We start from the raw sequence: 19,109 nt of genomic DNA on the forward strand, positions 1-19,109 counted from the left end.
TTTCCTATGGGGAACTGTAATTGCTCTGACACTCACGGGCCAGGCAAAGCTACAGCTGCCAACAGTCAAGAAGCTCTTGGACCAACTCCTTAACATGGCTGCGTCATGGGCCAACAAGGGTGATTCTCACCTGGATTGGGATCTGGGAAACAAGGAAGAGCTGGTGAGGGATGTGAACATCAGTGTCTACCTTGGCTGTCATGAGCAGGACACAGTGGGGTCCCAGGCACCAGAGGGGAGGGAGATAGGCCAGCAGCAGAGCACAGGCTGGCGGGCTCCAGAGGAGAAGTCTTGGACATATCTGGGGGGGCTGATTCAGGTGGTGTTATGGGAATCAGCTCAGAAGGCTGAAGGAGCTCAGGAAATCTGATAATCCTTACAGGACAGGCTGCTCCAAGCAGAAGAATGATCTCTCCAAGTACCCATGAAAAGAAGCATTTATCTCGTTAGGCTGCTCCTCTGAACGGATGGAGCTCCAGGGCACAAAGGCAGCACACAGGAGGTGGGAGCAGGGGAAGCTGCAGAGGAGGAATTTAGAAACCTTGTCCATGGATGTGGGGATGATGACAAAGCCTCCCTGGACTTGATACCTGCAGGGGAGGGAAGTAAGATGAGCTGACAGAGCTTCACTTGCAGTAAGAGAATAGACAGGGTGAACGTGGGCCTGCTGCTGAACTTCAGAAAAGTAGAATCAGACAGGACTGAGGTTCTTCATGGCTTCTTTGCCTCCATCTTCACCAGCAAGGTCTCCTGGGACTTTGTTCCTGAAGGCAGGAGTCTGGAGACACCCAGTAGTGGATGGGGCTCAAGTCAGGGGTGACCTGAGCAAACTCAGACACCATTACAGAACAGGAGATGGGTCACTTGACCAGCTCCTGAACACCAGTATCGCTGTGCTGTGACATCTGAGATTACCAAGAGAACCCACCTTTGATCCAGAGGAGTGTGACTCCTCTTGTGGTGTTCTGGACTATCTCCTCATTCAAGCGGTGATTTAGGCACCCACTTTTCTGACCTATTCAGTCTTCTCAGGACACGTTCCACATCCATTTGAACAGGACAGTGGTTATACCACCTGTTCTGGAAAGCGAGGGAAGGGTGAACAGTCTTTACTTTTATTTATTAAGGAAATGCTCTGTGTCTGGCTATTCCTGAAATCTCCCTAATCATCCACACCAGACTTGAAGCCTTTAGGAAAATGATGCACAAAGCCTTGGCTTGTAAGAGCATTTTAGATGTTAATGAGCCCTCTGCTGCCACGATCCTGAACTGCAGCTACAGAGAGAATGAACAAACCTCTAATGAAGTGAAAGGCAGAAGCAAACCCCAAGTATCTGAGGGTGTTTGGACCCCATGAGGGGCCATCACTGACACAGCTGTGAAGGAAACAATCGGTGCAGGTCCCTGTCCCTGGAGGCTGGTGAAGGGAAGACTTGGAGATGCTGGTTCCAGGTGGTGAGGGCCATGTGGAGGTGGCTCTGGTGCCATGTCAGCCCTTGATGCTTGTTCATCACCAGAACAGCTGAGCCCTGACCCCTGGGACCTAGTAGATTTTTCTCCTATGTTTTTCAAGGATTTTCCTGTGGTCAGTGTGAGTGTTTTGTGTTTTGGGGGTGGTGTTTATGTCAAGTGCTGTTGCTTTAACTGCAAGGCTCTGGTTTTCTGTGGAGTTGGACATGCCCGTGAATTCCTCATAACTCATCCAGCTTCTTTCATAAACCTGGCAATGGTCACCAGTCACCTCAATGTCCCAGTCCCACACTTGCTCGAATCCTCTATTTGGATCCATACCCATCACTCCAGGAGGTTTATGGATCCACCAGGCTCATGGATGATTCCTGATGATCATCCAAGTGTGGGCAGTGTAAGAGAGGAGCAGAGCAGGGTCAGCTCATGGGCCATGACTGAGCACAGCCACCCCAGCAGCAGCCGTTCCCCATCTCCCAGGCACAGCCATGCCCATAACATAGAAATGTCACTGCCATATGTGATTAGCCCAAGAGAGTCCTTTCTTCCTTCCATATTTCCAGGAAAATCTTCCTCCTGTTCCTCCTCCACCTGCAGACATCAACTGCTTTCCATTTCTGGGCTCAGACATGGCTGGAAGGGTTCACTGAAGCCATCAGCCATCTCATTGCTTCTCCCTGACATGCCCTGGCCCTCTCCCACACATACAATGGCGAATCACATCTGCTCAGGGCCTCCCGCTCTTCAGAAGATGCCTCGAGCTTCTTGGTTCTTCCTGCTGCTTATTATAAACTTCCTCGCTCTCTCCAGAGTTCATGGTGAGTTTTCTTGTCCATAACAGCCCCTTTATGACCATGTCTCTCTAAATGGTTGTGATTGTATGATCATTTGTGCAGAAAGGGCAGTCACAGGACAGCACCCAATATGTCAAAACTGATGCCGAGTGAAATGCCGTAAAGCCCTGATGAGTTCCCCTGTGTCTGTGTCTCTCCTGGAAGGAGTCTGTCCCGAGAAGGGGATCCAGCTCCTGCCACTCTCTGCAGAGGCACATGAGCAGTGTCCATCACCTGGGGACACAAAAGGTGACGTTTGCCAGACCACCCTTCATCTGAACCACTTAGATGTGTGCTTGTGGATGGGGTATGGAGCCTTATATTGCAAATGCCTATTTAATTGTCATTGCCAGAGGGGCTACCACAGATGCAGAGTACTATTTTATAGATATTTAAATATAAACATATAAAACTGACATTCCTAGACAAATTACACAAACATTTGAAGGACTTTTCATGCCTTTTAACATGATTATCCACAGAAGTCCCACCAGCTTTGCATCTCAGGAAATGGGATCCAGAGTCCAAGGGCAGGATGGTTTGGGCTCTGTGCTGGGATCTGGAAACTGAAATGTGCTCCCATCTCCCAGCCCCCTGCCCTCCTCTGTGACGGTGTGAGACATTCTGCAGCGAGGGCTGAACTCGCAGCCATGACCAGTATCTTATGTCCAACTGCAGCCAATGGTGTCCCGCCTGCTCAGGATTGGAGCTTCCATTGCTGTTTAAAAGACATGGAGATGTGGCGCTTTGGGACATGGTTTGGTGGAGAACTTGGAAGTGTTAGATTTACAGTTTGACTCCATGTTTTTAAGGGTCTTTTCCAGCCTAAATGATTCTATGATGCTATGATTCTATAATTTGTGTTTAAACCATTTAAATCCCATCATCTCCAGCTTCTCTCGGAGGCTGCTGTTGTGTGGCACAACTGTCCTGGCTCTCCAGGGAGGTTGGGCACTGGGTTGGTGCCTGCATTGACAGTTTTCCCCTTCCTGGGGTAAAAGGCTTTTGAGGAGAGACAGTTGTAGAGATTTGGGTCACAGGGGTTTGCAGCAATCCTGTCAAACTCTGAGCAGGATGAGCTCTGGAGCCCAGGAAAAATGGAGATGCACTGAAGGATGTTTGTGAACAGTGGTGCTGTCACTGATAACAGTAACAGGGAACTCCTTCTTCTACTGATGATGATGATGATAAACTAAGCCTCTTTAATTTCATTCCTAACAGTCATTCTTGCTTTTCAAAACATCTACCACACCTCAGCAGTTGTGTCTTGTAAGAAGTTCTTAGAATAATGCTTTTTCTCTCCCTTATTTTTTTTTTTTTTTTGTAATCATATAAAGAGTACACCTCTTGGACACGATTAACACAAAATCATGCATCTTTCACAACTTTTCTCTTTTTTCCCTGTTGTGAGTGTTGTTGGCATAGGGAAATACTTTCTTTTTGAGACAAAGAAGGCCAAGGAACAGATCCCAGGTCAGAGCAAAGGCCCAAAGGAAGCCAGAATCTTTATGTGTGTGCACTGACACACACTGTCACCTGCATTTCCAGTCTCTGCAGTCCCAACCATGCAGCAGAGTCTGGAGTTCTGAGCTCCCTTCATCTGCCCTGTGTGACACGTGTAAAATGGAACTACCCCAGTCCAATGGCTGGTTTTGATTCTCTTCACAGCCTGAAGCACCACATGGGTCAGGAGACAAGCCAGGATACCCAACCAGGACTCACATGCTCTGCTCTTACAGTTCAGGTGTTCCCAGGAATCTCAGCGGACATGTCACGCTGATATCTGGGTGCAAGGAGCTGGTCAAGTGTCTCGTCTCCATTTCTGTAACGGTGGCTTTGGTGCCTGGGTGCTGTGCAGACTCTGTACATGGATGCTGACAACTCTTGAACAACCTGCTCTGAAAGGGTTAACAAGGTGGGCAGTTCTTTCTGGAAGGGTATTAGGACAGCAAAAAAGACCCTGGGTTGGGGCAAATTAAAAGGGATGCAAAAGTTGTGCTCAGGACTGTTTGGGGGCACTTGTAAAACAGACCTGCACCTCATGTGAATTATTTCTGTGGTCACAGAGAACCTGAGAGCTTTGTCTAAATTGAAAACATGAAGGGGATGAAAGGACAGCGTCATTCAGGCTGGATGGGACCTCAGGAGGTGTCTTGACCAACCTCCTGCTCACAGCAGGGTCAGACCAGATTGCTCAGGGCTTTCTCCAAACACATCTTGGTCACTTTCTGGGACAGAGTGTGTGCGCACTCCTGGGAAACAGCTTCCAGTGCTGGACTGTCCTCATGACTGGAAAGTTTCTCCCTTTCTACAGCACCTTTCCAAGCCCAACCATCCAGATGGCTTTTTACCCATCTACTTGCACACTAACACAGACCATAATATCCTACCTTGGACACAAGAATATTGTGGGGGACGACACTGAATGCCTTGCTGACTTCCAGGTAACAGACCAGCAATGTTTTCCCAAAGTCCACAACCCTGTCCTTTCCTCACAGAAAGCAAAGAGGATGGACAGGCACAACCTGCCCTCGCAAACCCCGTCACCTTCTCTTCCAGATACCCAGAAATGGGGTCCCAGTGGACATGCTCTGGGGCACAGCCCTTAGTTCCCCTGCTCACCCATTGGCCATTTTGAAAAGTGCACACACTGTGTGAGAGCTGCCAGTGGTCAGGGAGTCCCCCCAGTCTCCATGAGCTTTCACAGATGGTGGAGAGTGGCCTCACTGTGACATGGTCCTGCTGTCCCAGCTCCTGGGATGCTGCCCCTGCTGTCCCATAGACTGGAAATGATTGTGTTAGTTCCAGTGACCCCGACTTGATCCACATCCACTGCTGCTTGTTCTCCTTCAGATTCCTGTCTCAAGTCACAGATGCTCGGGAGGCAGCAATTTCTCAGAAGAAAGATTCTTCCATTCGGAGTGCTGGTAGGAAATGTATTTTGCTGAGTAACTTGATACAATTATATATTTTACTATATACTTACCAACACGTAAATATTTTTTTCCTTATGATCTCATAGACAGAAAACACAGATCTGTTGAGATCACTGTCAACATGGCACTCTAAAAAGAGCACGGTTCAATTAACAGTTCAGTTATCTTTCTTAATGCTGTCGGCTTTGCTAGGATAGAAATCTTGAGAACATTTTTTTTTTTTTAAATGGAGGGAAAAGGAAACCAAATGAAAGATTTAAAGTGAAGATAGTGTCTTCTTGCAACCTTAAGAATCAAATGTTATTGGTGTTTTATTTCTCTATTCTTTGTTTTGAATACTCTAAATATCAGTGTTTTCTCATGAGATCAAAATGAGACTTTTCAGGATGTGCATTAAGAACGAGAGGAGAACTTCTGATCCTCCACTAGATTTGCCTTCTCAGCACTCTCTCTCTTATCTGTGCATCTCGTCCCCCTCTTCCTCCAGGTATTTCCTCCTGCCCTGACTAAACTGACCATGTCTGCAGTCCCATTTCCAGCAGCTGATCTGCACACAACACTTGCGATTGCCCTCTGGGTTTCTGTTCCTCTTACTGTTTGATCACTCACACACTTGTCAACAACCCAGTTGCTGTTTTCAGCTTCAAGGAGTTAAAAGCTTCCTTGTCTTTCAGTAGTCTGCCTAATTCTGTCTTTAACCAACTCCTTTCTTGTGTTTATTTTATGATTTCCTTTCAGTCTAAAACATTTCTTGCATGGTTCTGCCTTGGAGAAGGTGACCTCAGTGGTGGCAGCTTGTCCTTGGTGTAAAGTTGAGGAGTGTGTTTTCTTTTAATCATGACTCTCACCAGTTGTATTTTGTTTGTTCAAGGGTAAAGCAAAGTCCCTCTTTGCTGTGAGCACTTGGGTCTGCAAGGAGAGCAGGTGGGAGCTGGTGCAAAGGAGCTGGCACATCCAGCTGCAGATGCAGTGAAGTCTGGGGTGAGGAAAAGGGATGCAAGGCCCAGGGGCCAATGAGAGAAACGATGGGGTTGGGGAGGTGAGGAGCAAGGTTGTCCACACGGTGTGAGACCTCAAGGGACAGCTTCTCCAGCCAGTCCAGACCTCCTTAGGAGAGACCCTGGATCAACATCAGACAATGCTGCAATCACATCTTCTCCAAACTGAAAAGGATTAAAATACACCCTTTACAATAGAAAGACTTTTTTTATCAGAAGCTTTTTGAAATCTTTCTCCATAATTACACAAAGAAAACTCTCTAATTAACTTCCCAGCGATGGAGGTAGGCTTAGCAACCCCTAAGTCACCCAGTTCTTATTCTTGCCTATCTTGAAGATGGCTTTGATATCTGTCTTTTCCAAGGACCCCAGAACCGCTCTGATTGCTTTGGTTCTTATGAGAGCACAATCCAGCACATTGGGCAAGGGTGATGTAGCAGACAGGACCACTTGCAATGAGCCTGTCCAAGGCAGCTGAGATGAATCTCACTGGGCCAGTGGGGTTTGTTCCTGGAGTCACACACAGAAATGTCAGGGTTCTGTCAGGCTTCCACATCTGAGCTGGCTTTGTGGAGTTCTTCTGCACCCAGGGATGTTCAGAGAGTCTTTCCCTTTTACTTACAGAGGTAGGATTCACGGTGTGTCTCTGGCCTCCTGTTGCCACTCCCAAAGGATGGGACCACTTCATCCCTGTGCTGTGTCACCATACTCTAAACTCTTCTGGGATGCCCCACCTCATTAGCAATGGACATAGGCACCTCCGTTCAGGGCAGTAAATGGGCCACTCCATGATAATCGATCTGGGGCAGAGTCCCCAGGGTGTCCAGCACACATGGGCAGAGACCAGACCCTGCTCTCCTGGTCCTTCAAGCCTGTCACAGGAGGCCTGGCTGTGAGAACACGTTTGTGTGCTCCAACCCTGCACACCACACTGTTTAGCTGTACAATGGTGTTTTGACCTGCAGGCCACTTTCTTGGGAAGACTCTTGAGATAAGCTTTGGAAGAAGACCTAAATCTTCAGGAATTGCCCTGAGGAGATCACCTTTCTTTGTGGAAGTCTGTTATGGAGCCCAGCGTTGTCACAGAAATGCCCATTGCCTGTCCCTGTCTATGGCCACAACACTGCCACACAGCAGGACAGTGACCAAGCTGCCAGAGCACTCAGGCCTTGCACCAATGCCAGAGATCAGAAAGAGTGTGTGGGAGTGGAAAGAGAACAACTCAGGAGACCAAGTGCTGGTGCTCCCTGGCAGTGCTGCCACGACAGGACATGTTCTTCTCCACCCATGAACAAAGGAACTGTCCCTTGAGCTCCAAAAATGCCTTGGAGGTAGGATCTCAGGAAAAAAAAGTCACTGCAGGGCCCTTTATTTTGTTTAAACACAGAGAGCACAGCTCCTTATTTACACAAACACCCGCTTGGAAAATAAAAGCCGACAGTGAAATAGAAAGGAGAGGATACTATCAGAATTGAAAAAACAACAACACCACCAACAACAGAAAGAAGGAAACAGTCTGAGTCTCCAATGAGTTAAATTTTCGCTGTTATGCAAGATAATATGGGCAGAAAACCTCCAGTCATTTGTTTGCACAGGGCATCCTTGAGCTCCTGGTTCCTCATGCTGTAGATGAGGGGGTTCACTGCTGCAGGCACCACCGAGTACAGAAGCGCCATCATCGGGTTCAGAAATGGAGAGGAGGTGGAGGGGGGCTTCAAGTAGGCAAACATGCCAGTGCCAAGAAACAGGGAGACCACGGCCAGGTGAGGGAGGCAGGTGGCAAAGGCTTTGTGCCGTCCCTGCTCAGAGGGGATCCTCAGCACGGCCCTGAAGATCTGCACATAGGACACCACGATGAACACAAAACAGCTGAATAGTACTAAGAGACTAACCACAATCAGCCCAGCTTCCCTGATGTAGGCATCTGAGCAGGAGAGCTTGAGGATCTGGGGGATTTCACAGAAGAACTGGCCCAGGGCATTGCCCTTGCACAGGGGCAGTGAAAATGTATTGACTGTGTGCAGCAGAGAATTGAGAAACGCAGTGGCCCAGGCAGCTGCTGCCATGTGGACACAAGCTCTGCTGCCCAGGAGGGTCCCGTAGTGCAGGGGTTTGCAGATGGCAACGTAGCGGTCGTACGACATGATGGTGAGAAGACAAAACTCTGCTGAAATGAAAAATCCAAACAAAAAGAGCTGTGCAGCACATCCTGTGTAGGAGATGGCCCTGATGCCCCAGAGGGTATTTACCATGGATTTTGGGAGAGTGGTGGAGATGGAGCCCAGGTCGAGGAGGGCGAGGTTGAGCAGGAAGAAGTACATGGGGGTGTGGAGGTGCTGGTCCCAGGCTATGGTGGTGATGATGAGGCCGTTGCCCAGGAGGGCAGCCAGGTAGATGCCCAGGAAGAGCCAGAAGTGCAAGAGCTGCAGCTCCCGTGTGTCTGTGAATGGCAGGAGGAGGAACTGGGTGATGGAGCTGCTGTTGGACATTTGCTCTTCCTTGACATGGAGGCACTGTTCTGAAAAAAGGAAATGACAAAACAAGGGAAGACTCCTCTGAGATGGCCACTGCATTTTTTCGTAGGAATCACCCAGAACTGAAATGCATTCCCTTTCTCTGGTCTGTGCTGGCTGAGTGTGCTGCCAAACAACGAACTTTGCTGCAGTGGGGACCTGACAGCTAGTTTGTGACAGTTTCAGCGTTTACAGGGAATGTCAGAAGTAATCCATCTTTAATGAAAATGTTCAGTATCTGCATTCATGATTCTCAGGAGTGTGGGTTGGAGAGGGGAAGCTTAGCATGTCTTTATTGTAGTTCTGTCTGTGTTTTTTATTTCCCACCACCCATCTTGCGAGTGGTGTTTTCGCTGTAGAAATTCTAATTTTAATGACTGAAAATGTGAAGATTCTCGAGACAGAACATGCAAAAGGGCTCAGCTATCTGTAGCTTAGTGCAGAGTCAGGTGAGCACCAGTGTCCATCAGAATTTTTCTCATCTGCCATATGCTTTCACCTGTGGCACCTTGAGATCAATTCACACAGAAATTACCCTTAAAAAAAAAAAACCCAAAACTGGACTCCTATGTGAGCAGGGGAGCACTGTTCAAAAAGGCAGATCTGCTAATCTTCTCTGTCCAAGCCCAGAGGTGGAGATGTGATGGAGAGAGCAGGACATGACGTGTCCCAGAGAGAAGCAAAAGCCTCTGAGAGGAGAGTGCAGACCCAAGGAAAGGCTCGGCACTCCTGGGATCCTACAGCAGAGCTGGGCCTTTCTGGGGGCAGCTTGCAAACCCAGCAGGACAGGCAGAGCAGAGTCAGGGCTGCTGAAGATGGGATGTGCTCAAGGGACAGTCAGATCATTGCCCAGCAGACAGCACCCAGCATCATCTGCAGAGAAGGACCAAGAGAGGTGCTGAGCACCCCCTGCTCTGCTGCCTGGAGCTGTCCCTGCCTGCAGCTGTGTCTGTGTCCCCAGGGCTCCTCCTGTCAGTGTCACAGACCCCATCCCACCCGCTGTGTGCTCAGCTCTGCCCTGCAGACCCCTCCCAGCAGCCAGCACTGCCCAGGGGCAGCTCTGTGTGGGCTCTGATGGGAACATCAGACCAACAATGATGAGCCTGGAAAAGTGATCCTGATGCTGTCTGTAATCCAGGGTGTGTCAATTTCTGATACTCACAGGTTTATTCACCTCTCAGAGTAACAGATTAGGAATTTCAGTGCCTCCTGCTGAACTGAGACATGAGTTTCTGTTTCCCATTGGCCACATAGACACCTCAGAGTATGAGACTGATAGAAGAGGATCCTTCCCTTTCACAGAGCCCCTGTCTTGTTGTGCTTCTTTAAAAGCCTCCTGGGCATGTCCTAAAGTGATCTGGAGCTGTGAGCAGCCCTGACACACACAAGACCCACTCCATAGGAGAACCCTGCCCAGCCAGATCTTGCTCCTTCCACCCAGCAGATTCTCCCCACAGCACCGTGGGGATCTCCCGGGCAGGCTGAGCACTGACCCTGGCAGGCGGCAGAGTCCCTGCCCGGCACAGCCCTGGGGTGCAGGGACCCTGCTCTGCAGGACAGCCCTGGGCACCCCTGGGTGCTCCCCGGCTTCACAGTTGTTCAACATGGCCTGACAAGAGCCCCGTCCTTACAGGTCCCACAAGCTGTGCCTGTGCCAGTTTTAGGAGATGCCTCCAGGAGCTACAGCTGCACTGCCCTGCACCAGAGACTTACCATGGCAAGGGCTGCAAAGGTTTCTCCTCCAGTGAGCTCTCAGTCATCCTCCCAGTCCTGACCACCTTTAATCTCTCTCTGCCTTGCTCGTCTCCTGAGATCCTCAGGCAGAGCCCTCAGCCCTGCTGCGTGTGCAGAGAAGCTGCTCCTGCGCAGAGCTGTCTCTCTGCAGCGCTGCCGCTGCCATGAGCTCCCTGTGTCCCAGGAGCCCAGCCCAGCTCAGCAGCACAGGAGCAGCCCCAGGCGCTTTAATGACCCCTCTGGTGGGTTTGGTGCTGAGTCCACGGACCTCAGACCCTGAGGGGAAGCTGAAGAAACTTTTCAAGAAGTCAAAGTCAGATTCAGACCCCGAAGTTTCTTGTGAAGCTAGTGTCCCCATTGGGGAACACTACTGAGGAACTGTCCCAAGGGTTGGTTAGAGCAGAAAACTGGAGGCAGTGATGACAGGTCAGGAAAAGCAAAGCAAAGGTCTCTCTGATGCTGAGTAAACCTGGATGTGTTTCGTTAACCAAAGGACAAGCCCAGACATCCAGCCCCTGGGAAGTCAGATCTGTCCCTCCCACATTGCCCAGGGCCCTTCCTGGGAGTGTGATTTGGGGCTGTGCAAGGCCAAGGGCAGGACTATGGTCCCACCCCTCCCAGGTTCCTGGCTGGGGACAAGGAGCCATGAGGCCCCTGTGCTGGAAGGACAAGGTGTCTCCTCACAGCCATCAGAGGTGCAGACAACAGCCACAGCCAAGGGGAGAAGGAGCTCATGTCTGGTGGGGCTTTCAACCTCTTTACATCCCGTGATCATCTCCACGACAGCCTGTCCTGTGCTGTGGCATCCCCTGCACCTCTGTCCCTGCAGGCTGGAGACATCCCCCCTGCTGCCCCACCTTGCTCCTGTCTGAGCATCTTCCTTCCTTTGCTGAGGTCTCTCCATCCTCCCCAGCTGTTCCTTGAAGCACAAAGCCTTGGGCTGATGCAGACTCCCTCTGCTGACCTGCTCCACTACAGCACCGCCCTTCCATCACATTCCTTTCTGCTCATGTCCAGCCTGGACCTCCCCAGCTGCACTTTAGGCCATTATTTCTTTCTCATGCTCTTTCCCACTATGAAGAAACCTCCACCACCTCTGAAACCGCCCTTCAAGCACTCTCAGGCTTCTCCTGCACTGCTGCAGCCTCCCCAGCGCTGCTGGGCCAAAGCAGCCCAGGTCCCTCAGCACCCCACCCCATGTGCACAAGGTGCTGAACCTGCCTTGGCACAGCCCTGCACTCTCCAGTTCCTCCCTGCTGCTCCAGACTGGGAAGCCGCACACTGGCACACACCCGTGTGTGTGGGTCACACCAGTGCTGAACCGAATGGGATGAGAACTGCAGGTGTCTGGGTCCCCACGCTCCTCCTCAGGCAGTCCTGTGTGCAGCTGCCTTGTTCATGGTGAGCGTGCACCACGGGCTGGTGTGGGGACCTTGTAGTGCCCAGGCCCTTCTCCTCAGGGTCACTGCTCAGCATGTCAGGTCCTGGTTTGTCCTGATCCATGGGGCTATTCTCCTGCTCCAATACAGAACTGGTCAGTGACTCACTGTCTCACTGGTCATGAAGAGGAATGAGATGAGGCCTCCTTCAGACAAATGAAAGAAACCTCACGTTTCCAGGCTGTGTCCTCGTGGCAGACCTGAGATATCCCAATATCTGCAAGGAACTGGCCATCCAGGATGGTTTGGAGCTCATTGACAACATCTTCCTGACACGGGTGACTGAGGAGTCAGTGGGGTGAGGTGCCCTGTGGGACTTCACACTTACAAACCAGAAAGAGTTGGTCAGGATGGAACAGTCAGGGATGGGAAAGTGGAGCTGAGGCTCCTGGGAGATGAGAACAAGGCCAAGAGCAGGATTTCAGGAGAGTAAGCTTTGGTCTGCTGAGGGACCTGCTTGGGTCCTGTGGGATATGACCTTGGTGTCTGCAGTGCTTTTCTCTCCCATTTCCTCCCTCCTGTCTCCCACCTGCTGTTGTGCAGTGTTTTTTACCCTTTCTCAAATACAATATCCCAGAGGTGCTGCCGGCATCACTGAGTGGCTCAGATTGGGCAAGGAGTGGGTCCATCTTGGAGCAGCAGAAATCGGCTCTGTCTGACATCAGTCAAACTCCTGTTGTCTTCTCAGAGAGGTGACAACTGTAGCACAGCCGCACTCACCCCCAGTTCCAAGACTTTGCCCTGTAAACCCAGTACAGGGTGACAATGTGTTGGGTGTTACAAACTACTTGATCATGGAGAAGAAATGGAAAAGATCTTCTGTCAGTAACCTGAGGAAGTCTCCCCCTGGGAGTTTCATCACTTTTCTTTACATCAGATTCTCCACTGAAGTTTGCGCCTGGTTGTTACAGCTTTTCTGCAGTTGGCAAATGTGATGCCCATCTACAGGAATGGCCAAAAGGAGGATCTGGGGAACTACTGTCAGTCTAACTTCTGTGCTGGGCAAGGTCATGGAGCAGATGATCTTGAGTAACATCACATTGCACTTATAAGAGAACCTTGTGATCGGGCTCAGTTAACATGAGTTTGTGAAAGACAGGTGTTTTTTAACCAACCTGATCTACTTCTATGACATGGTGACCCCCCCTAGTAGATGAGGGAAAGGCTGTGGATGTTGTGCACTTAGACTGCAGTAAAGCCTTTGACACTGTATCCCACAGCATCTCCTGGAGAAGCTGCAGCTCATGGCCTGGATGGTGTATCTGTGATGGATCAAGAACTGGCTGGAGGGACGAGCCCAAAGAGTTATGGTGAACGGAGCCAAATCCAATTGGTGACCAGTAATGAGTGGTGCCCCCAGGACTCAGTATTGGGGCCAGTTCTGTTTAATCTCTAGCAATGACCTGGGTGAGGTGACCGAGGGCACCCTTAGTAAGTTTGCAGATGACACCAAGTTGGGTGGGAGTGTTGATCTGCTGGAGGGTGGAACGGCCATGCAGAGGGATCTGGAGCTGCTGGATCATTGGGCTGAGGCCAATTGTCTGAGGTTGAACCAGAACAAGTGCCAGGTCCTGCACTTTTGTCACAACAACCCCAGGCTCAGGGAAGAGTGGCTGGAAAATTGCCTGGTGGAAAGGGATCAGGGGGTGTTGATTGACAGCAGCTGAACATGAGCTGTGTGTGCCCAGATGGCCCTGAGCACCCCTGGGTGCTCCCCCTGCAATCACCCTCAGCAGAAGCTGCCATCATGCCCTGTCCCTCTGACAGTGCAGCAGGGAAGCGCTGGTCTGGACCATGTTCTTGTCCTTTACATGAGAAATACTATGAGAGAGACCTGACAGATCCTGTAAATTGTGGGATGTATCATCTTTAGGAGATCCCTCCAGGAAATGCAGCTGCATTGTCCTACAGCCAGAGACTTACCATGTTAGAACTGTGAAGATTTGTCTCTCAATGAGCCCTCAGCAACCAACCCCCCACATTGCCTTTCCCCTCTCTGTGCCTGGCTCCTGTGCCCTCGGTGCTGCAGGCAGAGCCCTCAGCCCTGCTGCGTGTGCAGAGGAGCTGCTCCTGGGCAGAGCTGTCTCTCTGCAGCGCTGCCGCTGCCATGAGCTCCCTGTGTCCCAGGAGCCCAGCCCAGCTCAGCAGCACAGGAGCAGCCCAGGGTGCTTTAATGACCCCTCTGGTGGGTTTGGTGCTGAGTCCATGAACTTCAGACCCTGGAGGAAGCTGATGAAACTTCTCAAGAAGTCAAAGTTAGATTCAAACTCCAAAGTTTCTTGTAATGTTAATGGGTCCCACTGAGGGAACCTACTGAGAAACAATATCCAGGTTCGGTTAGAGAAGAAAACTGGAGGCAGTGATGGCAGGTCAGGAAATGCTTCATACCGATATGAACTGGAGTCTGCTGATACCACCTGTTCTGGAAAGGGAGGGAAGGGCGAGCAGGGAAGGGAATAGAAGAAATTTGGCTTTATTGCTCTTTATTATGGAAATGCTCTCTGTTTGGCTATTCCTGAAATCTCCCTAATCATCCACACCAGACTTGAAGCCTTTAGGAAAATTATGCACAGAGCCTTGGCTTATAGGAGCATTTTCGATGTTAATGAGCCCTCTGGTGCCAAGATCCTGAACTGCAGCTACTGAGAGAATGAACAGACCTGTAATGAAGTGAAAGGCAGAAGCAAACCCCAAGTTTCTGGGGGTGTTTGGGACCCCATGAAGGGCCATCACTGACACAGCTGTGAAGGAAACAACCAGTGCAGGTCCCTGTCCCTGGAGGCTGGTGAAGTGAAGACTTGGAGACGCTGGTTCCAGGTGGTGAGGGCCATGTGGAGGTGGCTCTGATGCCATGTCAGCCCTTGATGCTTGTTCATCACCAGAATGGCTGACTCCTATCCCTTTGGAACTGGTAGATTGTTCTCCAATGTTTTTCAAGGCTTTTCCTGTGGTCAGTGTGAGTGTTTTGTGTTTTGGGGTGGGTTTTATGTCAAGTGCTGTTGCTTTAACTGCAAGGCTCTGGTTTTCTGTGGAGTTGGAAATGCCCGTGAATTCCTCACAACTCATCCAGCTTCTTTCATACACCTGGCAATGGGCACCAATCACCTCAATGTCCCAGTCCCAAACTTGCTTGAATCCTCTATTTGGATCCATGCCCATCACTCCAGGAGGTTTATGCATCCACCAGGCTCATGGCTGATTCCTGAGGTCCATCCAAATGTGGGCAGTGTAAGAGAGGAGCAGAGCAGGGTCAGCTCATGGGCCATGACTGAGCACAGCCACCCCAGCAGCAGCCGTTCCCCATCTCCCAGGCACAGCCATGCCCACAGCATGCAAATGGCACTGCCATATAGTATTAGCCCAAGAGAGGCCTTTCTTCCTGCCATATTTCCAGGAAAATCTTCCTCCTGTTCCTCCTCCACCTGCAGACATCAACTGCTTTCCATTTCTGGGCTCAGACATGGCTGGAAGGGTTCACTGAAGCCATCAGCCATCTCATTGCTTCTCCCTGACATGCCCTGACCCTCTCCCACACCTACAATGGCCAATCACGGCTGCTCAGGCCTCCTGCTCTTCAGAAGAGGCCTTGAGCTTCTTGGTCCTTCCTGCTGCTTATTATGAACTTCCTCGCTGTCTCCAGAGTTCATGGTGAGCTTTCTTGTCCATAACAGCCCCTTTATGACCATGTCTCACTAAATGGTTGTGATTGTATGATCATTTGTGCAGAAAGGGCAGTCACAGGACAGCACCCAATATGTCAAAACTGATGCCGAGTGAAATGCCGTAAAGCCCTGATGAGTTCCCCTGTGTCTGTGTCTCTCCTGGAAGGAGTCTGTCCCGAGAAGGGGATCCAGCTCCTGCCACTCTCTGCAGAGGCACATGAGCAGTGTCCATCACCTGGGGACACAAACGGTGACGTTTGCCAGACACCCTTCATCTGAACCACTTAGATGTGTGCTTGTGGATGGGGTATGAAGCCTTATAGTGCAAATATCTATTTAATTGTCATTGCCAGAGGGGCTACCACAGATGCAGAGTACTATTTTACAGATATGTAAATACAGGCATATACAACTGACATTCCTAGACATATCACACAAACACTTGAAGGATTATTCATGCCTTTTAACATGATTATCCTCAGAAGTCCCACCAGCTTTGCATCTCAGGAAATGGGATCCAGAGTCCAAGGGCAGGATGGTTTGGGCTCTGTGCTGGGATCTGGAAACTGAAACGTGCTCCCATCTCCCAGCCCCCTGCCCTCCTCAGTGAGGGTGTGAGACGTTCTGCAGCGAGGGCTGAACTCACAGCCATGACCAGTATCTTATGTCCAACTGCAGCCAATGGTGTCCTGCCAGCTCAGGATTGGAGCTTCATTGCTGGAGGTGTTTAAAAGACATGGAGATGTGGCACTTAGGGATATGGTTTATTGGTGGAGTTCTTATGTTTGAGTTCCATGTTCTTATGTGTCTTTTCTCAACTAAATGATTCTATAATGCTGTGATTCTATGATTGGAGTTTAAATAATTTCAATTGTCACTAACCGTAGCTTCTGTCCAGGGTGGCTCTTGTGTGGCACAACTGTCCTGGTTCTCCAGGCAGGTTGGGTATTGGTTTGGTGCCTGCACTGGAAGTTTTTCCCTTCTTTGGGTAAAAGACTTGGGTCACAGATGTTTGAAGCAGTCCTGTCAAATACAGAGCAGGCTGAGCTTTGGAGCCAAGGGATAACAGCGACGTTTTCAGGGATGTTTTTGAATAGTGGTTCTATCAGTAACAGAACACTCCGTATTCTTGGTTATGGTGAGGAACTAAAGCTCCCAGCAGTCATTCTCACTTCTCAAAATACATGTTGTGTTTCAGTAGTTGGCCTCTTGTATGAAGTCCTTAGAACAGTGCTTTCTCTCACTTCCACCTTTTTTATTATTGGAAGAATACACCTATTGGCCAGAATTTCTCCCAAATCATCCCTCTTCCATCCATTTTCTCCTTTCTTTTTCTGGTGTGAGGGGCAGGTGCCATAGGGGAGTTGCTTCCTTTGTAGCCATAGAAAGCCAAGGAACAGATCCCAGCTTAATGAAAAGGCACAAAGGAAGCCAGGATCTTTATGTGGTGTGCACTGACACAACATCATTCCCTGTATTTCTAATCTCTGAAGTCCCAACTGTGCAGCAGAGATTGGAGTTATAAGCCCCATTCGTCTGCCCTGTTTGGCACCATGTAAAATGGAACTACCCCAGTCAAGAAGTTGGTTTTGATTCTCTTCACAGCCTGAAGCACCATATGGGTCAGAAGATGAACCAGGATGCTCAGAGAGGACTAAAAAGTCTCGCTTTCCTAAAGTTCAGATGTTCCCTGGAATCTCAGCAGACAAGCTGTGCCAATTGCTCAGTGCAAGGAGCTGGTCAAGAGCCTCGTCTCCATTTCTGTAATGATGGATTTGATGTCTGGCTGTTGTGCAGACTCTGTACATGGATGCTGACAACTCCTGAACAACCTGCTCTGAAAGGGTTAACAAGATGGGCAGTTCTTTCTGGAAAGGCTGGACAGCAAAAAAGAAGATTTTGGGTCAGGGCAAAAGAAAAAGGATGCAAAAGTTGTGGTCATGGCTGTTTGGGGGCACTTGTAATGCAGCCCTAGACCTTCTCTGAATTATTCCTGTGCTCAGGGAGCACCTGAGAGCTGTCCCTAGATGGAAACCATGAAGGAGAAGGAAGGACAGCGTCATTCAGGCTCAAAGGGAGCTCAGGAGGTGTCTTGACCAACCTCCTGCTCACAGCAGGGTCAGACCAGATTGCTCAGGGCTTTATCCAGACACATCTTGGTCACTTTCTGGGACAGAGTGGGTGCGCACCCCTGGGAAACAGCTTCCAGTGCTGGACTGTCCTCATGACTGGAAAGTTTCTCCTTTTACCTACTGTCCTTCTAAGCCCAACCATCCAGCTTGCTTTATAGCCATTTACTTGAACCTCAAAGCAGACCATAATATCCTGCCTTGGACACATGAATATTGCAGGGGATGATGATGCATGCCTTGCTGACTTGCAAGTAAAATACCATAACTATTGTCCCCACATCCAGCAACCCTGTCGTTTCCTCACAGAAAGCAAAGAGGATGGACAGGCACAATCCACCTTGCGGAAACCTCTTTACATATTTAGACTGAGTTTTGATCTGGACTTTTGCTGCTGTGCTTGAGGACCAGAAGAACCTACTCCTGCCATCCTGCCCGGCAGTTCATTCCATCCGTGTCACAGCTCTGTCTGCAGAACTGACAGCTCCAGCTCCCCCAGTCGGGTCCCTGGCTGAGGACATTGCCTCACATCTGGGCTGAGCCACCCCAGCTGTGGCACCAGCCCAGCTCTGACCTGCACAAGAAACCTGGTACCAAGTGTCCAAGAGCCCATGTGTGCAAAGGCTTTGAATCAGAGCACAGACATGACATGGCCAAAGACTGATGAATGTCTCTCTAGACCTAGGAGTGTAAAACCAGAATGAAATGCCTAAAGTCATTCAACTGAACATATTCCTCGCCCAGGTTAGAGAAATTAGATCCTTCGCTGTAACATTCATGGTGTCCTGTTTACAGACAGGACAAGAAAAGATTATTCTAATACCAATTTATGTTTTAATAGAAAGAATACAGTGCTGGTGAGAAGTGTCTGTGCAGAGAAGAGAAAATCAACATCACTGGTTACTTCCGAATGTTTCATGGGCCATTCCCCTAGAGCCCCAGGGACAGTGGGAGGGAGCCCAGAGGGGACAGAGAAAGGGACATCATGGGCTGCTCCTGTGCTGCTGAGCTGGGCTGGGCTCCTGGGACACAGGGAGCTCATGGCAGCGGCAGCGCTGCAGAGAGACAGCTCTGCCCAGGAGCAGCTCCTCTGCACACGCAGCAGGGCTGAGGGCTCTGCCTGCGGATCTCAGGAGACGAGCAGGCAGAGAGAGATTAAAGGTGGTCAGGACAGGAGGATGGCTGAGAGCTCACTGGAGGAGAAACCTTTGCAGCCCTTGCCATGGTAAGTCTCTGGTGCAGGGCAGTGCAGCTGTAGCTCCTGGAGGCATCTCCTAAAACTGGCACAGGCACAGCTGGTGGGATCTGTAAGGACGGGGCTCTTGTCAGGCCATGTTGAACAGCTGTGAAGCCGGGGGAGCACCCAGGGGTGCCCAGGGCTGTCCTGCAGAGCAGGGT

At 50.1% G+C, this 19,109-nt stretch overlaps 1 protein-coding gene across 1 annotated transcript; it reads right to left on the reverse strand.

Moving 5' to 3' along the window:
* Window positions 1-7,766: 7,766 nt before the first annotated feature.
* On the reverse strand, window positions 7,767-8,723 carry LOC309448660 (olfactory receptor 14A16-like; the record flags this gene model as incomplete). Its single annotated transcript, XM_082070390.1, has 1 exon — window positions 7,767-8,723. One exon carries the CDS (start codon window positions 8,721-8,723, stop codon window positions 7,767-7,769), a length of 957 nt encoding a protein of 318 aa, XP_081926516.1.
* Between the last annotated feature and the right edge of the window lie 10,386 nt (window positions 8,724-19,109).

This window comes from Streptopelia decaocto, assembly GCF_964273445.1.
Source record: "Streptopelia decaocto genome assembly, chromosome: 21".
In the NCBI taxonomy this organism is placed as follows: Eukaryota; Metazoa; Chordata; class Aves; order Columbiformes; family Columbidae; genus Streptopelia; species Streptopelia decaocto.